The sequence below is a fragment of the Desmodus rotundus genome, chromosome 6 (genome assembly GCF_022682495.2).
Source record: "Desmodus rotundus isolate HL8 chromosome 6, HLdesRot8A.1, whole genome shotgun sequence".
In the NCBI taxonomy this organism is placed as follows: domain Eukaryota; kingdom Metazoa; phylum Chordata; class Mammalia; order Chiroptera; family Phyllostomidae; genus Desmodus; species Desmodus rotundus.
The window spans coordinates 111980395-111994836 of NC_071392.1; the positions used below are offsets into that span (position 1 = coordinate 111980395).

Here is a 14442-nt window from a genome sequence, read left to right on the forward strand (position 1 = left end):
AGGGCAGGGTTTGGTATTGACTTTTGTATCCTTTCTTGGGTATAAAATGTAGGCCTTGGGAAGCTGGTATGGGCCCCCACTAACCTGCCCTTCTTCTCCTGGCAGGCTCCTCGGGAGGCATTGGCACAGACTGTGCTTGCAGAAGTACCTGGGCAACTGGTCTCCTACTTCAAGGCCCAAGGTTGTGCCCCACTGAAGCCTCTTCCACTTCCAGCCAAGGGCCCTGCACAGGCCCCTCAGGCCTAGATTCCCTTGGAGGGTAGGTTTTGGCCGGTCCTCAGCTCTGTGTCCTCAAGGTCCATATGCACTAGCGCCTACCCATGTGTACGCTCCCCAGTGCTTAGTACTTTATATTTTATACTTTTGTATTTATTCCTGCTGTTGCTGCTCTTGATCCCACCTTCTTGCCCCTCATTCAATAAAGATCAGTGATGGCCACTGCTTTGTCACCAGTGTTTTGGGGTGGTAATCTGCTATTAGCCATGTGTACTTCCCTCTGAGCCTCTTTGTTGCCTTTGACATAATAGCCTGACTCAAAAAAATTGGGTATTCCTGGCCAGATTTCTAGAGACACTGACTCTATTTTTGAAAATACAAAGATTGACTGTAAATCAAACACCCAGCCTGCCCTGCCTCAGAGCAGAGCTGAGCTGGGAACACAGGACAAGATGGAGAGTGTTAGGGGAGGGTGGGCTTTAAGATGGAGCAAGGCTATGCTGGACCTACTGGGGAGGGAGCAGTGGTGGTTTTAGTCTTAAAAATAGGGTACAAACCTGAGTTTTTTAACAGTTTTTTTTCTTACTAGAAAATATGTATATTCATTGTAGAAAAAAATAAAATACAGAAAAAATAACATCTAAACTACTCTGTCCCGACAAAATATTTGGTGCATATTTTTTTAGTCCTTTATCCATAGTATTTATAGTCGATAGTTGTTTTTTATTTTATAAAAATGGGATCATATTATACATATTATTTTAGCATGCTTCAAAATAGGTAATGGAACAAATGAGGGCCCCTGTCTTTCCTAGGCCTGACAGTATTTCTTTTCTAAATTGGATATTATACATACTATTTGCACCTTGCTTTTACTATATTTTGGGTGTTTTACCCATCAGAACTTAATTGCTGACCTCATTCTTTTTACTACCTATATATTCTGTGTGTTACTGTACTATACCTTATTTAGCCAATTCATTACTATTGAGATTTGGGTCCTTTCCACTTTTATTCTATGACAAACGGTGCTGTAGTGAATATCCTCGTACGTTTACCTGTGCATTTACAGGAATGTTTCTGAAGGATTTGTTCCTTGAAGTAGAAATGTTAAATCAATACAAATATTTAAAATTTTAATGTTGCAAATTGCCCTCCATGGAAAGTTTTTACCCCTTTTGTTAATCTGAAAGGCAAGAAAAAAATTTAATTTTTTGTTTGAATTTATTTAATTATGAAGACTAGTTATTTCATATGTTTTTGTGAATTTTATTTAAAATTTATTTTAGAGGGAGAAAGAAATATTGATTTGTTGTCTCACTTATTTATGCACTCATTGGTTGCTTCTTGTATGTGACCTATCAGGGATCCAACCCACAACCTTGGAATATCTGGACAACGTTCTAACCAACTGAGCAACCCAGCCAGGGCCTTGAATTTTATCTTACCTATTTATAGGTTTTTATAGCCTTTATTTTGTTACAATTGTTCAGTCCTTCCTTATACATGTTGAAAATATTTCCTTCCAGGACACTACTTTTTCATTTATAGTGTCTTTTGGTCTTTAGAACTATTTTTGTATGAAAGTTTAAACTTTTTATGTATACCAGTCTAGCTTGCTTTTAAAGAAATTAGCCATATAACATTAATTACTTTCCATAACATTAAACATTCCCTTATACTACCATTTCTTTTGGCTGCACGTAATTTTTATAGCATAATTTATCTTAGATACTATTTTCAGATTTTTCTTTTTTTAAAAAAGGTCTTATTTTTTTTTAGAGAGAGGGGAAGGGAGGGAGAAAGGGAGGGAGAGAAACACTGACCAGTTACAGGCCCCCCTACTGGGAACTGAACCCACAACCCAGGTACCTGCTCTGACCCGAAATGGAACCGGCACCTTTCACTTCAGGTAATGATGCCCAACCAACTGAGTCACACTGGTCAGGGCTTCAGTGTTTTCTTTATAAACAACACTGTGATGAATATTCTTAAAAGTGTTACTTTGATTACATCTACATATCCTTTGGATTCATTCTTAGAGATGGACTTGCAATGATTAAAGAGTATACAAACTTTAAGGCTTTTGGTTCCTATAGTGAAACCGCCCTGCAGAAAAGAGGTATTAGAGTTTCTGTTTCTGATTTTAGGCTTCGAGGCCACTTAAGAGGACCTTTTTCTTTTGTCTTCATATTACAAAAGTAAAGCCCACAAAATTTAACAGATGGTTTTGTCCTCCATTCCCACACATACTCAGCATTCCACTTCCTAAAGGTATAACCACTGTTAATAGTGTGTATATTATTCCAAAATATGAACACACTGGGAAGGATCTTAACAGCCAAGGTGTTGCCTGTGTCTTTGCTCATTCTGGTCCCCTTTTCTACTCTCTTCCCCAGGTAGAATTCATTAATCCTTTAATGACTGTCTCCTCCATCTCTTACTCCTCCAATTCTACTTTTTTAGTGAAGAATTATTGGATCAGTAAATGAATTGCCATTCCTGGAGCATCCTCTTTCCTATCAGGCTCCTTGAGGGCAGAGACTGGTGAGCCATCTGTCCAGTGCCTGGCATAGAGTTGGGTACTGAGGTCTCATAGAAGACAACCTGAGTAGGGGCTCCCAGGCCTGCATCAGTTCTGACTCCAAGGCTTCCTAGAGTTTCCCAAGTCTCAGTTATTGAGTGTTTACCTCATGAAAAGGTAAACATGAGGACCTTGCCCTGAGGCTGGAAGCGGGAATTGAGGTTCACAAGCATGGCTTCACACTGACTGGCAGCTCTGCAGTTAAAAGGGTGGCCTCTGGAGTGAAAAGGGTGGGCTTGGGCCCTGCTGGGACACTTACCCACTAGCAACATGACCTTGAGCAAGTTTCCTGATTTGAGTGGTTTCCCTCTGTGATTGTGAGGATTAGTTGGGTACTGTGTGTAAGGTCCAGAGTACCATCTCTTCCACGTGGAAGCCCTCCATAAATATGAGCTCTGCTATTGTATTGATCTGGACCCCTCCAAGAAAAGAGGGTACATTGGGAGGAAACCCCCTACCATACCCATATACCAAAGGCAACCAGAACCCCCAACAGACCCTCCAGCACTGATCAGCTTCTTTCAGCACAGACCTCCACTGTTTTAACAATCAGCATGTTTAATTGGGCCCCCCTGTGGCACTGTCCCCTGCTTCCTCTGAGATTCTCATGCCATGGGCTCGGACTCGATACAAGCACGTGTAATGGGGGTGGCCCCAGTTGCTTAGAATCTGGATCTTCACCTTGGGAAAGGCAGCTGGGGGTTCATTCTGGGGAGACCAATGGATCATGCCAAGAGCTCCCTTTCTCCCCAGTCTTCTCTCACTGTCCCACTCCCTTAGTACTCATCCCCAGAGACAAACACACCTGTAGGTGGAAAGTCTGAATCTCAGATTTCTCCACGTCAAAGGTGAATTTTCCCAGGAAAACTTCAGTTTCATCATCAACCTGGAGGCCCTGGTAGGTGAAGAGTGAATTGAGGAACAGTGAGGCACAGGTGGAGGAGGGAGAAAGCAGTTTTGTTGAGGACCTACTATGTATGTGTTCAGTAGCTGTATGCATGTTCTCATTTGTTTTTTGTTTTCTAAAACTTATTTTTTAGAGAGAAGAGACGGGAAGGAGAATGAGAGGGAGAGAAACATATCTATCGGTTGCCTCTCGCATGCCCCCAGCTGGGGACCTGGCCCGCAGCCCAGGCCTGTGCCTGCCCTGAGCCATACCAGCCAGGGCTCATTGGCTTTTTTGTTGTTAGGATACTGTAGCGTGTAATGTGGGCTCAAAGAAACCAGGCTGCACATGTTAGTCTGGCCAATTGTTAGCTGTGTAACTTTGGGCAAGTAAGGTCCCCTTTCTGAGCATTACTTTCCTCAGCTGTGAAGGGGAGTAATACTAGGTTGTGTGAATGCAAGGAAATAATCCATGTAAAGTACTCAGCACCGAGTTAGTGCTCAATAATCCGTAACTAATATCTGGGCATGGTTATAATTGTAACCTATGGCAGCTCTGACAGACAAGTGGTGATATCTCCATTTTATAGATGCACAAGTGAAGACTCAGTGGCACCAGTTTTCATGAGTGCCTGGTGCTTTCTAAGCAAAATCCCCCACCTCCTTGGCTTAAATCCCACTCACATAGACTGCGAAATCGCGGGGAGCACTGTTGGCTCCCCCGGTGTGCGCCACGCTGGGAGGTGGATGCTGCAGGGTGATGTCACTCAGCTGCACTCGACCTGGCAGCCGGATCACCACCTGACCCTTGTCGCCCTCAAAAGCCCAGCAATTCCCAGGGAACACATCTGGCTGCAAGCGGACCGAGAGTTGATCAGAATCCGCGGATTGAGCGACTTTGCCCTTTCCAGCCTGGGCACGGGTTCACATTGTGCCCCGTCAGCCCCCGCCCACACCCCCGCCCGGCCAACCTCCTTTCAACCCGACCCCGCTTTGCCAGGTTCAGTCCTCCACCTTCAGCCCGGGCCCCTGCCTAGATAGATCCCTCCCGAGACCCCAGTCCCTAGCATGGCCAGGTTTCTCCAGCAACACTACCCTTAGTCCAGCCAAACCAGGTCCCACCTGCAGCAAGGCCCCGCCTGCAGCCAGGCCTGTTCAGGCCCAGCAGGGCCCTTCCTAGCGCCACGCCCTCAGCTCAGCCAGGTTCCACCTCCAGGGAGATATTTTGTTCATTCCCTAGTGTCCCGCCCCTGGCCCCTCCGATCCGGTTTCAGGCCCACCTCCAGGATAACTGTGGGTGGCCGCGCGTAGTTCCAGAAGCTGAAGCGATTCCAGAAGTAGGCAGTGTTCGCGTCCTCGTAGTCACGGGATGTCTTCTCTAGATCAATGGAGGCTCCTGGAACGGGAGAAGCCACCACTCAGGGACTCCCAGGCCTGACCGACAGCTGCACCAGGGTCTTTCTGAGGTCGGACTCCTTGGGTCGGTCGGTCGTGTGTATAGGGCTGTCTGTTATCAATGTCTGCATCTCTTTCCGTGTCTCAGTCTGTCAGTGTCCATGGGTCTTACCCACAGAGCTCAGCGCGTAGTCGGGTTTTCGCACAAAGTCCTCATTCAACCTCTGGAATACAAGCTTGGCCACTCTCTGAAAAGAAGGAGGACCGGGCTTGCGGGCTGGTTTTAAAGGGGGGCATACTTGTCTGGGGATGGGCTTTGAGGCCCCGAAAGAAATCCCGAAGTTGAGGCTCCGGGGCAGGGCTTTAAGACTCAGTACCTGGGGAGCGCGGGGCTTCGAAAAGGGTTTCCAAAGGCAAGGACTGTGCAGTGGGTGGAGCCCCTGGACACCCCTGGGGCTGGGCTGTGAGAACAGGATTCTTGAGAGCGGGACGCGGCGGGGCTCACCTCGCTGTTGGCTGCACGAACGCTTGACATCTCCTTGTGGAGTTTATCCAGCTCAGCCTGGAGCTGCTGCAGCTGCTGCCCCTGGGTGCGCACGCGCTCGTGGTACTCGCTGCAGGCAGGTTGGCACAGTGTGCTTAGCGCCCTGTTCCCCGGACACTTCCCGTAATCCCCTCCACAGGAGCACGTGTGAGTCCCCGAATTCCACCCCCCAGATGCCATCCTTCACCTTAGAGTCAGCATCTCAGGTTCCTATTGGAGGGAGGAAGGGACAAAATACAGCGCTGCTCAGTTCCCACCCACCCTCTTGTCCCGCTTGAGTCTGAGAGCAGGCAGACTCAGAGGGCCTTCCTTTCGAGGACTGCCATCCCCTCTCCTGACCTTCCAGGACCCTCAGAGACCCGCAAGCACCTCTGGACACAACCTCTCAGAAACCTCCTATTTATATGCAGTCCTTCCAGCACTGCTTCCTCCCCCCAACAGCTCGCAGGGGACACCCTACAAGCTCCAGTTTCATAGCCTGCCAACCACCTACCCCGGGACACAGACTCCCAGACTCACGTTCTCCAAAGGAGGGACCAGGTACAGGAGACCCCACCAGAGTGCTGGAGGAAGAAGGGGGTGGTCTCAGGGGAAGGGAGTGGAAGAGGATTTCCTGGCATAAAGGACAGTGAGGGAGAAGAGTCTTGAGGGATTTGAGTTTGAGAGGGGACTACAGGGCTCTGAAGCGGACTGCAGAGAACTGAAGGGACAGAGTGGGCTGAGGCGTGTAGGAGAAAATGTGCCTGGTTTGGCTCCAAAGCATCCAGGGCTGGGGCCCCAGGGAATTCACCACCCTCTCACCTGTCAGAAAGAGGCTCAGCAAGGATACAGCCGTGAGCAGGAATCGGATGGAACAGACCTCTCTAAAAAAACCGGAGGGAGGCTGAGGCCCCGGGATCCTAGTGAACTCCACAGCCCCGCCCCAGGCTCCTAAACCCAGCAGCTCCTGCGAACACGACTCAACTAGATGTGAATCGGTTCAAGCCTCAGCCGGGTCAGGCCCTGCTCCCCACCTCCTCCAAAGAGCAGCCCCTGGGGCTCCCCCTTTCCTCCCTCTGACCTGTACACACTGACCAGCATGTCTCCTAGCAGGGATAAAAACACGCTCAGCACCTGGAAAAATAGGCCTGAGGAGAGGAGAAGGGGCTCAGAGACGGGACTACAGCTTAAAGAGGAGTAGAAATGAAGAGGGGTGGGCTAAGAGAATTAGATGGGGGTCAAAGAGAGTGAGTTTAGGCTCAGGGAAGGTGGATCGGGCTCAGAGAAGGGTCTGTAGACTCGGGCATGGGGTGGGGAGGCTGAGAACCGAGGTCTCAGAGATGAGGACCAAATTCGAGAAGAGAAGCTGGAGAGTTAGGGGATCTGGTGTAGCCTGGCCCATACTCAGGAAGCTCTTGAATACTCGCTGGGACTGCATCTCCTGCCTCAGATTCAGGGCCGAGAGAAGGTCGAACTGCTCCTCAGAGACAACGGGAGAGCCAGCGGGTTCTGCGGGAGCCCACGGGCTCCATTGTGGCCTTGCGCACCGCAGATCCCCTCTTTCCCCGGGACCCGGCCTCACATTCTCCAGCCCAGAAGCCGGGCAGCCTCTCACAGGCTTTGGTCCCACCGCATCCCCGGATCCCAGGTCTCAGGGCACTCTGAGGCCCCGCGCCTCAGGGATACTCACTCAAGACGTTGGCCCCACAGCCCAATGGAAGCCCCGCCCCAGTCTTAGGGCCTGGTTCCGCCCTAGTCCCAGGTAGCCACTCTTGCTAACATGGAGGCCACGCCCCTTCGGTGGTGCTCAATCACAGGATTTTCTCCCTTCCCAGTCCATCCATCACACAGCATCTCATTGAGCACCTCCCCTCTTCACTCCATAGGCCCCGCCCCTTGGGAGGAGCCCGGATTCGGTTTTATCCTGGCTCCTTGCCCCGCCCCGCCCCTATGCCCGCCCCCTCCCTCGGCTTACCCAGGTTCGACCCCGCCCGCACCCGAGGCCCCGCCCCTCACGGTAGCCGCGCCACCGGTGGTCGGCCCTTTCTGGCTCCGCTGCGCCGGCTTCTGCCGAGAGCTTCCATCCCATGCGGTTCCTCCGGGCACTCCTGAGCTCAAGACGGGCTCACTGCAGCTCGAGCCCTCGGCTCTTCTGCCCTCGGGCTCCCCGGGTCCCGGCCCACCTGACCGGTGGCCGCTGGTGTCCCCCGAGGTAGTGCTCACTGAGCTGTTGCTGTTGTCGCTGTAGAAGTTGGACGTGTGCTTGTGCGGGGACGCGGCCGAGCCTGGGCGGGGGCTCCGCCGCATCCTGACTCTGGGCTGGCCCCTCACGGACGCCAAGTCGCCGCCGCAGCCGCCAAGGCCCTCGGCCTTCCCTCAGCCGGTGCGCGCCGCCGGGACCCCACGAGCCTGCGTGTAGCCGGCGGGCCCCACGGGCGGACCCAGCCCTCTCTTCTGTTTCTGAACCCTGCTGCTGACGTCATAGAGGAGACCACGGTATCCGCGGAATGCCCTGACCGAGGGTCACAGAACAAGTCCTGACAGTACTGGGAGCCACGACCGTCTCATTCTTTCTCATGTTAAAGCAAACAATGACATCACAGCACTTTTCCTGGAATACCCTATCTAAAACTGCACTCGGCTGAAAAGAATTTCTATCCCTCTATGCCCTCTGGCCCCTTAGATAGGCCTAGCATGTAATAGGTTCTCAAATATTTGTGAATGAATGTGTTAAGGAGGAGCAAGTTCCCCCTGGACGGTGTGACTCAGTTGGTTGGAGGGTCGTCCTGTAAACTGAAGGGTCACGGATTTGATTCCAAGTCAGGCCACGTGCCTAGGTTGTGGGTTCTGGTCCCGGTTGTTTCCCTCTCACATCATGTTTCTTTCCTTCTCTCTCTTTCCCTTCCCCTCTCTCTAAAATCAGTAAGCGTGTCCTTGGGTGAAGATAAAAAAAGATGGGGGGGCAGGCAACGGGTCACCCAGGGTACTTCTAAATAAACATTTGGTCTCTTTTGCTCCGCAAACCCTTCACGCCCGGCCTCCTAGTCATCAGTCCTGAGAACTCTGACATCAAGATCTGTGGATCCCTCTCTCAGATCCATGTTCACCAGGGGTCTGTGGGGTGAGAATTCAGTACCCACCAACCATCATACCCACAGTCAAACCAACCACCTGAGTCTTCAAGAATAGAATGGGGACTCACAGGTGTTAACAGCCAAGAGACCAGAGGTTCACAGACTCCTGTGCGACAGCATACTAGTGCAGCGGATAGAAATTCGGGTTCCCAGGCATACCTTGCGATTCTACTTCAGCATTTCTGGAGTGAGTGCAGAAATGTGCATTTATAACAACCACATGTATGACCCTGATTAAGGACCACACTTTGAAAAGCTATCCATTGCATCCTGTGCACACTGAACGGCTAGGCAAACAGGTCCAGAGGGGGAAAGGATGTTTCTAAAACCACACAATGGGTGATAAAGATGAGAATTCCAAAACCCAGTATTGTTTCTGCCACATCCCATCTTCTTTGGGATGTTAGAAAGTGAAAGCGGCTGTTCTTAGAGGGGGTTGAAGTCTGGGGAGAACCTGCCAGGCTGGGTTCCAGCCCAGAGGGGAGTTGCCTACATTAGGTTCCAGAGGAGTGGAATCTATACTTTGCTTGATTAGATGCCACAGAACTCAGGAAAGGAAAAAAGGGAAAGGCCAAGGCATTGCAAGCTAAGAATTCTGGTTCCCCCTCCGCCTGCCTTTGGGTCTCAGTGTCCCCATCTCTCAAATGGGGAGGTAAGGTCATCCCCCCAACATTTGGGGGCCTTGAGGTCCAACTTGGAACTTGTTTAGAAACAGAACAATCCATACATCTTATTTGGGACCCAAAACACATTTGAGTACCTAATACCTGAGAAATAGGTAGAACAAGGCTGTCTAGTCCCACGATTGAGAAGAAGCTGAAGCATAAGAAGGGACCATGTCTGGCTCAAGGCCACACAGTGAGGCCCAGCTCCTCTGACCACCTAATCTTATCTGCTGCAACCGCCTGATACATTCCCTATACACAAGCCAAACCGAACAAATCACAGGTTCAGGGACACACCCTGCATTCCTCCCCGCTGCCTGAATTTCCGTCTTTGCTCAACTCTTGTCCCCAAAGCCTGTTTTATTTTATTAAATGTTTTATTTATTATTTTTTAGAGATGGGGAGGAAGAAAGAGAGGGAGAGAAACATTAATGTGCGAGAGAAACATTTATCTGTTGCCCCTTGCATAACCCCGGCTCACAACCAAGGCATGTGCCCTGATTGGGAATCAAACTGGCAATTTCAGCTTGCAGGGTGGCGTTCAATCCACTGAGCTCATTCTAAGTGCCCCTCTGGGCTCCATCCTCCAAGGAACCCCCAGCCTGACGTGTTTCTGTTCTGATGGTGATTGCAGTCTTTTTAAGTTTGTTTGATGTTGGAGTCCACGAAGGTACTGAAAGAGGGCATGTCTGGTTCATCTCTGGCTGCAACCCCTTTCCCTCAGGGCGTCACAGCAGAAGTCCTTCACATAGGAGGTGCCATTAAATAGAATGACTCCGTGGATGGCCATGAAATACACGCAGCACACAGTTATTCTCACCCACGGGTTCAGACAGCAAAATACATTCCTTCATACGTTCAGTGAAAGTACTACACGTCTGTTAAAGGATTACTAACCTAAGCTAGGAGTTCTATGTCCAGAAAAAAGCACATGTGCTCAGTATTTTGCAAAGAATTTTAAGGGTTTGCTGATTCCCTGGAGCCCATCTATGGTCCCGTTATTCATCCCAAGGTAAGGACCTCTGGCTTCTGGTTAAGGAGTTAGTTTGGGCCCTGGCTGGTGTGGCTCAGTGGATTGAGTGCCGGCCTGCGAACCAAAGGGTTGCTGGTTTGATTCTCAGTCAGAGCACATGCCTGGGTTGCGGGCCAGGTTCCCAGTAGGGGGAACGAGAGAGGTAACCACACATTGCTGTTTCCCTCTCTCGTTTCCCTCTAAAAACAAATAAATAAAATCTTTTCTTTAAAAAAAGAAGTTAGTTTGAACACTTGTTATGTACAAGTTAGGGACATACTCAATCTAAATGTGTTGAGTGCCCACAGTACTAATGCTGGGGGCTGTGGGATTCATTTATTAATCCACCCATTTACTCGGCTAATGTTATGAGGGTCACAATGTAACCAGACCCTGAGCTGGGCATTGAGGACAGAAATGTTGATCAAGGAACCCCATGAGACCCATGCCCTTAAGTCCTCATAGGCCAGCTGGACCAAACCGAGATGCCATCCTCAATCCCTGCCTCTGCCCCCACCGGATCCCAGCTCCCACCCGACAGGAATGCAGTGTGCAGGATGAAGGCTGAGAGTGGTGCAGGCAGGGGAGACTGAGCTGACCACAGGGACCTTACACCCATCTCTTAGACCTCCAACTCCTTCCCCACCTGTCACACCCAGACCTGCTGTCTGTGTGTTTGACTAAAGGGCAGGGATTGCCGAACCTGCTGGGTGAGCCCCATGACTCAGAGGCGATTCAGGTGTGAGGGCAGGTGGGCAGGAGGGCAGGCGGGCAGAGGCAGAGCCAGTGGCCCTGGGACAATGGCTCTGACCGTGTGTGTGCGGCGACTGACAGGGCTGCCGGGCACCCATGACCGACAAGTGAGGCTCAGCTTTCGGGGTGAGGCTTGCAGGGGTGCTCTAAGGACTTTTGGGACGAGGGGGCTCCGGTTCCTACATTCCCAAGGCCCCCAATCCTATCACTAGGTATCTCTACAGCCTGTTCCCTTATCCCCCAGCCAAACATCTCTAATTCTCTGCCTCCTTCCCTCCCCATCTTCTACCTTTCTTTAAGGTGAATCTAGGGGGAATGGACTCTGGGCTGAGGATTAGGGGGAGAAGTGGTTTTTTCATGGGGAAGGACTGTTAAATGCTAGATTCAATTCTGAGCAGGTTTTACCCAGAAAACAAGGAGAATTCACTGTGGCCAAGAAGCAGATATTGGTGAGGTCAGTGGGGTTGGGTCCTGGATGGGGAGAAGCTGATCTGAGCCCCATCTAAGTCCATCCTGGGGTTGGGGGGCTCATTCCCGGCTTTTGAGAGATATAGTCTCAGGAGTTGGGGTCAGTCTCAGGCTTGAGAGGTCTGAGCCAGTTTAAGACAGGTCAGAATCAAAACAGGGGATTATGACTGGTAGTTCTTGATTGGTAGTTATCCCAGATCAGCCCTAGTTTGTCATCAACCTCGTGTGGGGGTTGGGGGGGGGTTCCAGGTTTGAAAGATCAGTCATGGGTTAGCTCCAAGTTTGGAAGGTTGGCTCCTGTTTCAGGGTTGGGACAGTGTCTGGACTGGGGGGTCGGTTCAGCCCAGCGTTGGGGGTCACAAAGTTCCTCCTATTCCCAGCTGTTCCGTTGGCCACACTATGGGGCTCCGCTGGCTGGGGAGTGTCTGTCGGTGCAGGTGGTTAACTGCAGCCGTGTGTTCAGCCCCAGGTGAGTAGGTTTGGGGGAGCCCAGGATGCAGGTGGGGCTGGGGGTGGCTTGGGGCCATTCCCCAGGTCACTCTTCCTTCTGCTCCATGCAATACCCCTAGGTCTCTGGGGACCCTGGTGATCTCCTTGCAGCAGCTGCAGAGTGTTGGTCATCTGGTGCTACGTGAGGCCCTAGTAGATAAGAATCTGCGAGTGTCCCCGGTGAGTTCCACCAGCCCCCAGGCTGCCACTCCTAAGCTTGAGAGTCCCTCTAAATAAAAGGTTAGACTTCTCAGAGTGGAAAACCTAGACCTAGACAGGAGTGGTAGCAAGGCCCCCCCAGCCAGGGCTCCTTCCATTGCAGCCCCTGCTGAAGCCCCACATGGGCCAAGGACCAGGTTCACTCTGAGGGCCCAGGGTGTGGCAATGGGGAGAGGTAAGGAGTTCTGCTGCTCCGTGACCCTGCCCCAGGCTCGATTCTTGTGAGAGACAAAGATAAACTGGCTGGATTTTCCTGATGTGTCATGAGGAGTCAGTAGAGCCTGGTAGAAACGGACCTGGTGGGTTCAAATCTCAGATCCACCGTTTCCCAGCTGAGAATGTGGACAAGTTGTTTAGTTTCTCTAAGCTGTTTCCCCATTTACATTGTGTGGAGTCATATCAAATGAGCCTTTTATTCAGTCTGTCATCAGTTGTTGAACCCCCATTACAAGCGAAGTGCTATGCGGAGCAACAAGGGCTAAGTGGTGAGCAAAGCCAGATGAGGATTTTCCCTCTTAGAGCTCCATATCTAGAGAGGCAACATTAACAAATATTCACACAAATAAGTGTGAAATTGCCACTGACTGGTCTTACCAAAGAGCTGGTAGAGGGCTTGAAGAGTGTATAACAGAGGTATGTGGTCTATTTGGGGGTCAAGATAGGTTCCCTGAGTAAGTAGTGCTTGAACTTGGAAATGAAGGATAATAGGAGTTAAGTTAGGAAGAGGGGAGACTGTTCCAGGCAGAAGAACTGGAATAGGCAAAAGCCCAGTGCACTGAGAAAGTGTAACTGGGGGGGCAGGGCAGGAGCAGATCCCTTAAGAGATGAGGCGGGAAAGGTTGGCATGGCCCAGACCATGCAGAGCTGTGAAGGCCACAGTAATCAATTTCCAAGAACAATGAGAGAATTCTAGAGTCCTGTTTGGCCTCTTCAAGAGGTAACGTGCACAGGCTAAGTTCTTAATAGGTTGTGAGTAGTTAGTATTAGTAATGATCAAAGAGGAATCACAAGTCACCCTAGATGCAGGCCAGGAGGGGGTCTCTGTTTACAGGTGGAGTAAAAGGCATTGTCCTTGGACTTCTCTTTGCCCCGTGGCAGTGTGAGGGGCCTTAGGGCACACTACATATCTGGTTTCAGATCCAGGTGGAGCTTGACCTAAAGTACCAGCCCCCAGAGGGCACTAGTGGAGCCTGGGCAGAGGAGGACTTTGGGACACCCATCCGGGACAGGTAAACCATCTTCCCCCCAAACCTAGGCAAGGACTGGTGGTCCCTGTCAAGGTAGGTAGGGAAGGTAGAAGTGGTACCCAGTTCTGCTCTGGATCTGCTGGATATGGTGACCTTTGCACCCAGGCTGCCCAGCTGGCAACTCTGTAGTCAGGCCTGGCCCTTTCATTTCTTTCATTTTTCTTCCTCTCAGCTCAGAGCTGGTCATCCCCAATCTGGGCTTCCAGGAGCTGGAGTAAGTATGTGGGGATGACCTGGAGTCACCAGGTCAGTCTTTAGATTAAGAGCCAGTGATGTGGGTCAGTTCCAAAATCTGGGATCAATACTGGATCAATTTTAGGATTAGAAGCTAGTCCCAGAATCAGGAGTCAATTCTGGAATTAGAGGTATCCCAGGTTAGAGGTCAGTGCTGGGATCAGTAGGGTCAGACCCAAGGTCAGAGGTCAGTTCTAGGGTCAGGGAAGTCAAGGGGTACCCAGAGATGGGTGACAGGTCCGAGACATGTCCCTTGAGGGCGTTTCCTATCAGGCCTGGGGAGGCCCGGCTGGAGCAGAGGGCCACGGCATTGGGACGCAGGCTCGCTGGAGGCCTAGCTCAGCAGGATGATGAAGACAATGAAATGGAGCTGGAGCTGGAGCTGGAAGACGAGCCTGATGTGAAGCTTTCTGGTGTCGTGTTCAGTCCCCTCAAGAGGTAAATTGTATGCTCTGCACACCTGCTCCCAAACCCTCCCAGTGTGTCAACCTCACTCATTCACACATGCAGGTCCAATGCACATCCACCCTCACACACACATGGTCCCAGGATATGGGTGAAGAGTGAATACCCTGGGGTCAACGGTCACTCACTCCCAGGCATAGACACTGCCACACA

At 50.9% G+C, this 14442-nt stretch overlaps 3 protein-coding genes across 22 annotated transcripts in view; 2 read left to right on the forward strand and 1 right to left on the reverse strand.

Moving 5' to 3' along the window:
• LOC112303589 (RNA-binding protein 12) overlaps nt 1-438 on the forward strand; it is a 36787-nt gene extending 36349 nt beyond the window's left edge. For all 11 annotated transcript variants that reach the window (XM_045194479.3, XM_024559173.4, XM_071221765.1 and 8 more), the window contains one exon: nt 106-438. In XM_045194479.3, coding sequence (XP_045050414.1) covers nt 106-246 — 141 coding nt within the window. In that variant the 3' untranslated portion in view covers nt 247-438. The remainder of the gene's footprint in view (nt 1-105) is intronic.
• A 2577-nt stretch (nt 439-3015) lies between these two features.
• On the reverse strand, nt 3016-8159 carry SPAG4 (sperm associated antigen 4). 5 transcript variants are annotated; one of them, XM_024559718.3, is made up of 12 exons: nt 7601-8159; nt 7008-7112; nt 6685-6751; nt 6426-6487; nt 6144-6187; nt 5812-5834; nt 5586-5694; nt 5253-5328; nt 4966-5081; nt 4370-4537; nt 3606-3695; nt 3016-3508 (listed from the first exon to the last, which is right to left on the reverse strand). In XM_024559718.3, the coding sequence occupies exons 1-12, from the start codon at nt 7908-7910 to the stop codon at nt 3359-3361; spliced, it is 1320 nt and encodes a 439-aa protein (XP_024415486.1). In that variant the 5' UTR covers nt 7911-8159; the 3' UTR covers nt 3016-3358. The 5 variants fall into 5 exon arrangements, with proteins under 5 accessions (XP_024415486.1, XP_024415487.1, XP_045050658.1 ...); XM_024559719.4 differs by having other exon boundaries at nt 7620-7794; XM_045194723.2 differs by lacking the exon at nt 7008-7112 and having other exon boundaries at nt 3344-3508; nt 6685-6709.
• Nucleotides 8160-11161: 3002 nt separating this feature from the next.
• Nucleotides 11162-14442, forward strand: part of LOC112303728 (fer-1-like protein 4) — a 31168-nt gene continuing 27887 nt past the window's right edge. For all 6 annotated transcript variants that reach the window (XM_053927326.1, XM_053927327.1, XM_053927325.1 and 3 more), the window contains exons 1-7: nt 11162-11293; nt 11566-11621; nt 12016-12104; nt 12205-12304; nt 13481-13572; nt 13763-13804; nt 14098-14262. In XM_053927326.1, coding sequence (XP_053783301.1) covers nt 11215-11293; nt 11566-11621; nt 12016-12104; nt 12205-12304; nt 13481-13572; nt 13763-13804; nt 14098-14262 — 623 coding nt within the window. In that variant the 5' untranslated portion in view covers nt 11162-11214. The remainder of the gene's footprint in view (nt 11294-11565; nt 11622-12015; nt 12105-12204; nt 12305-13480; nt 13573-13762; nt 13805-14097; nt 14263-14442) is intronic.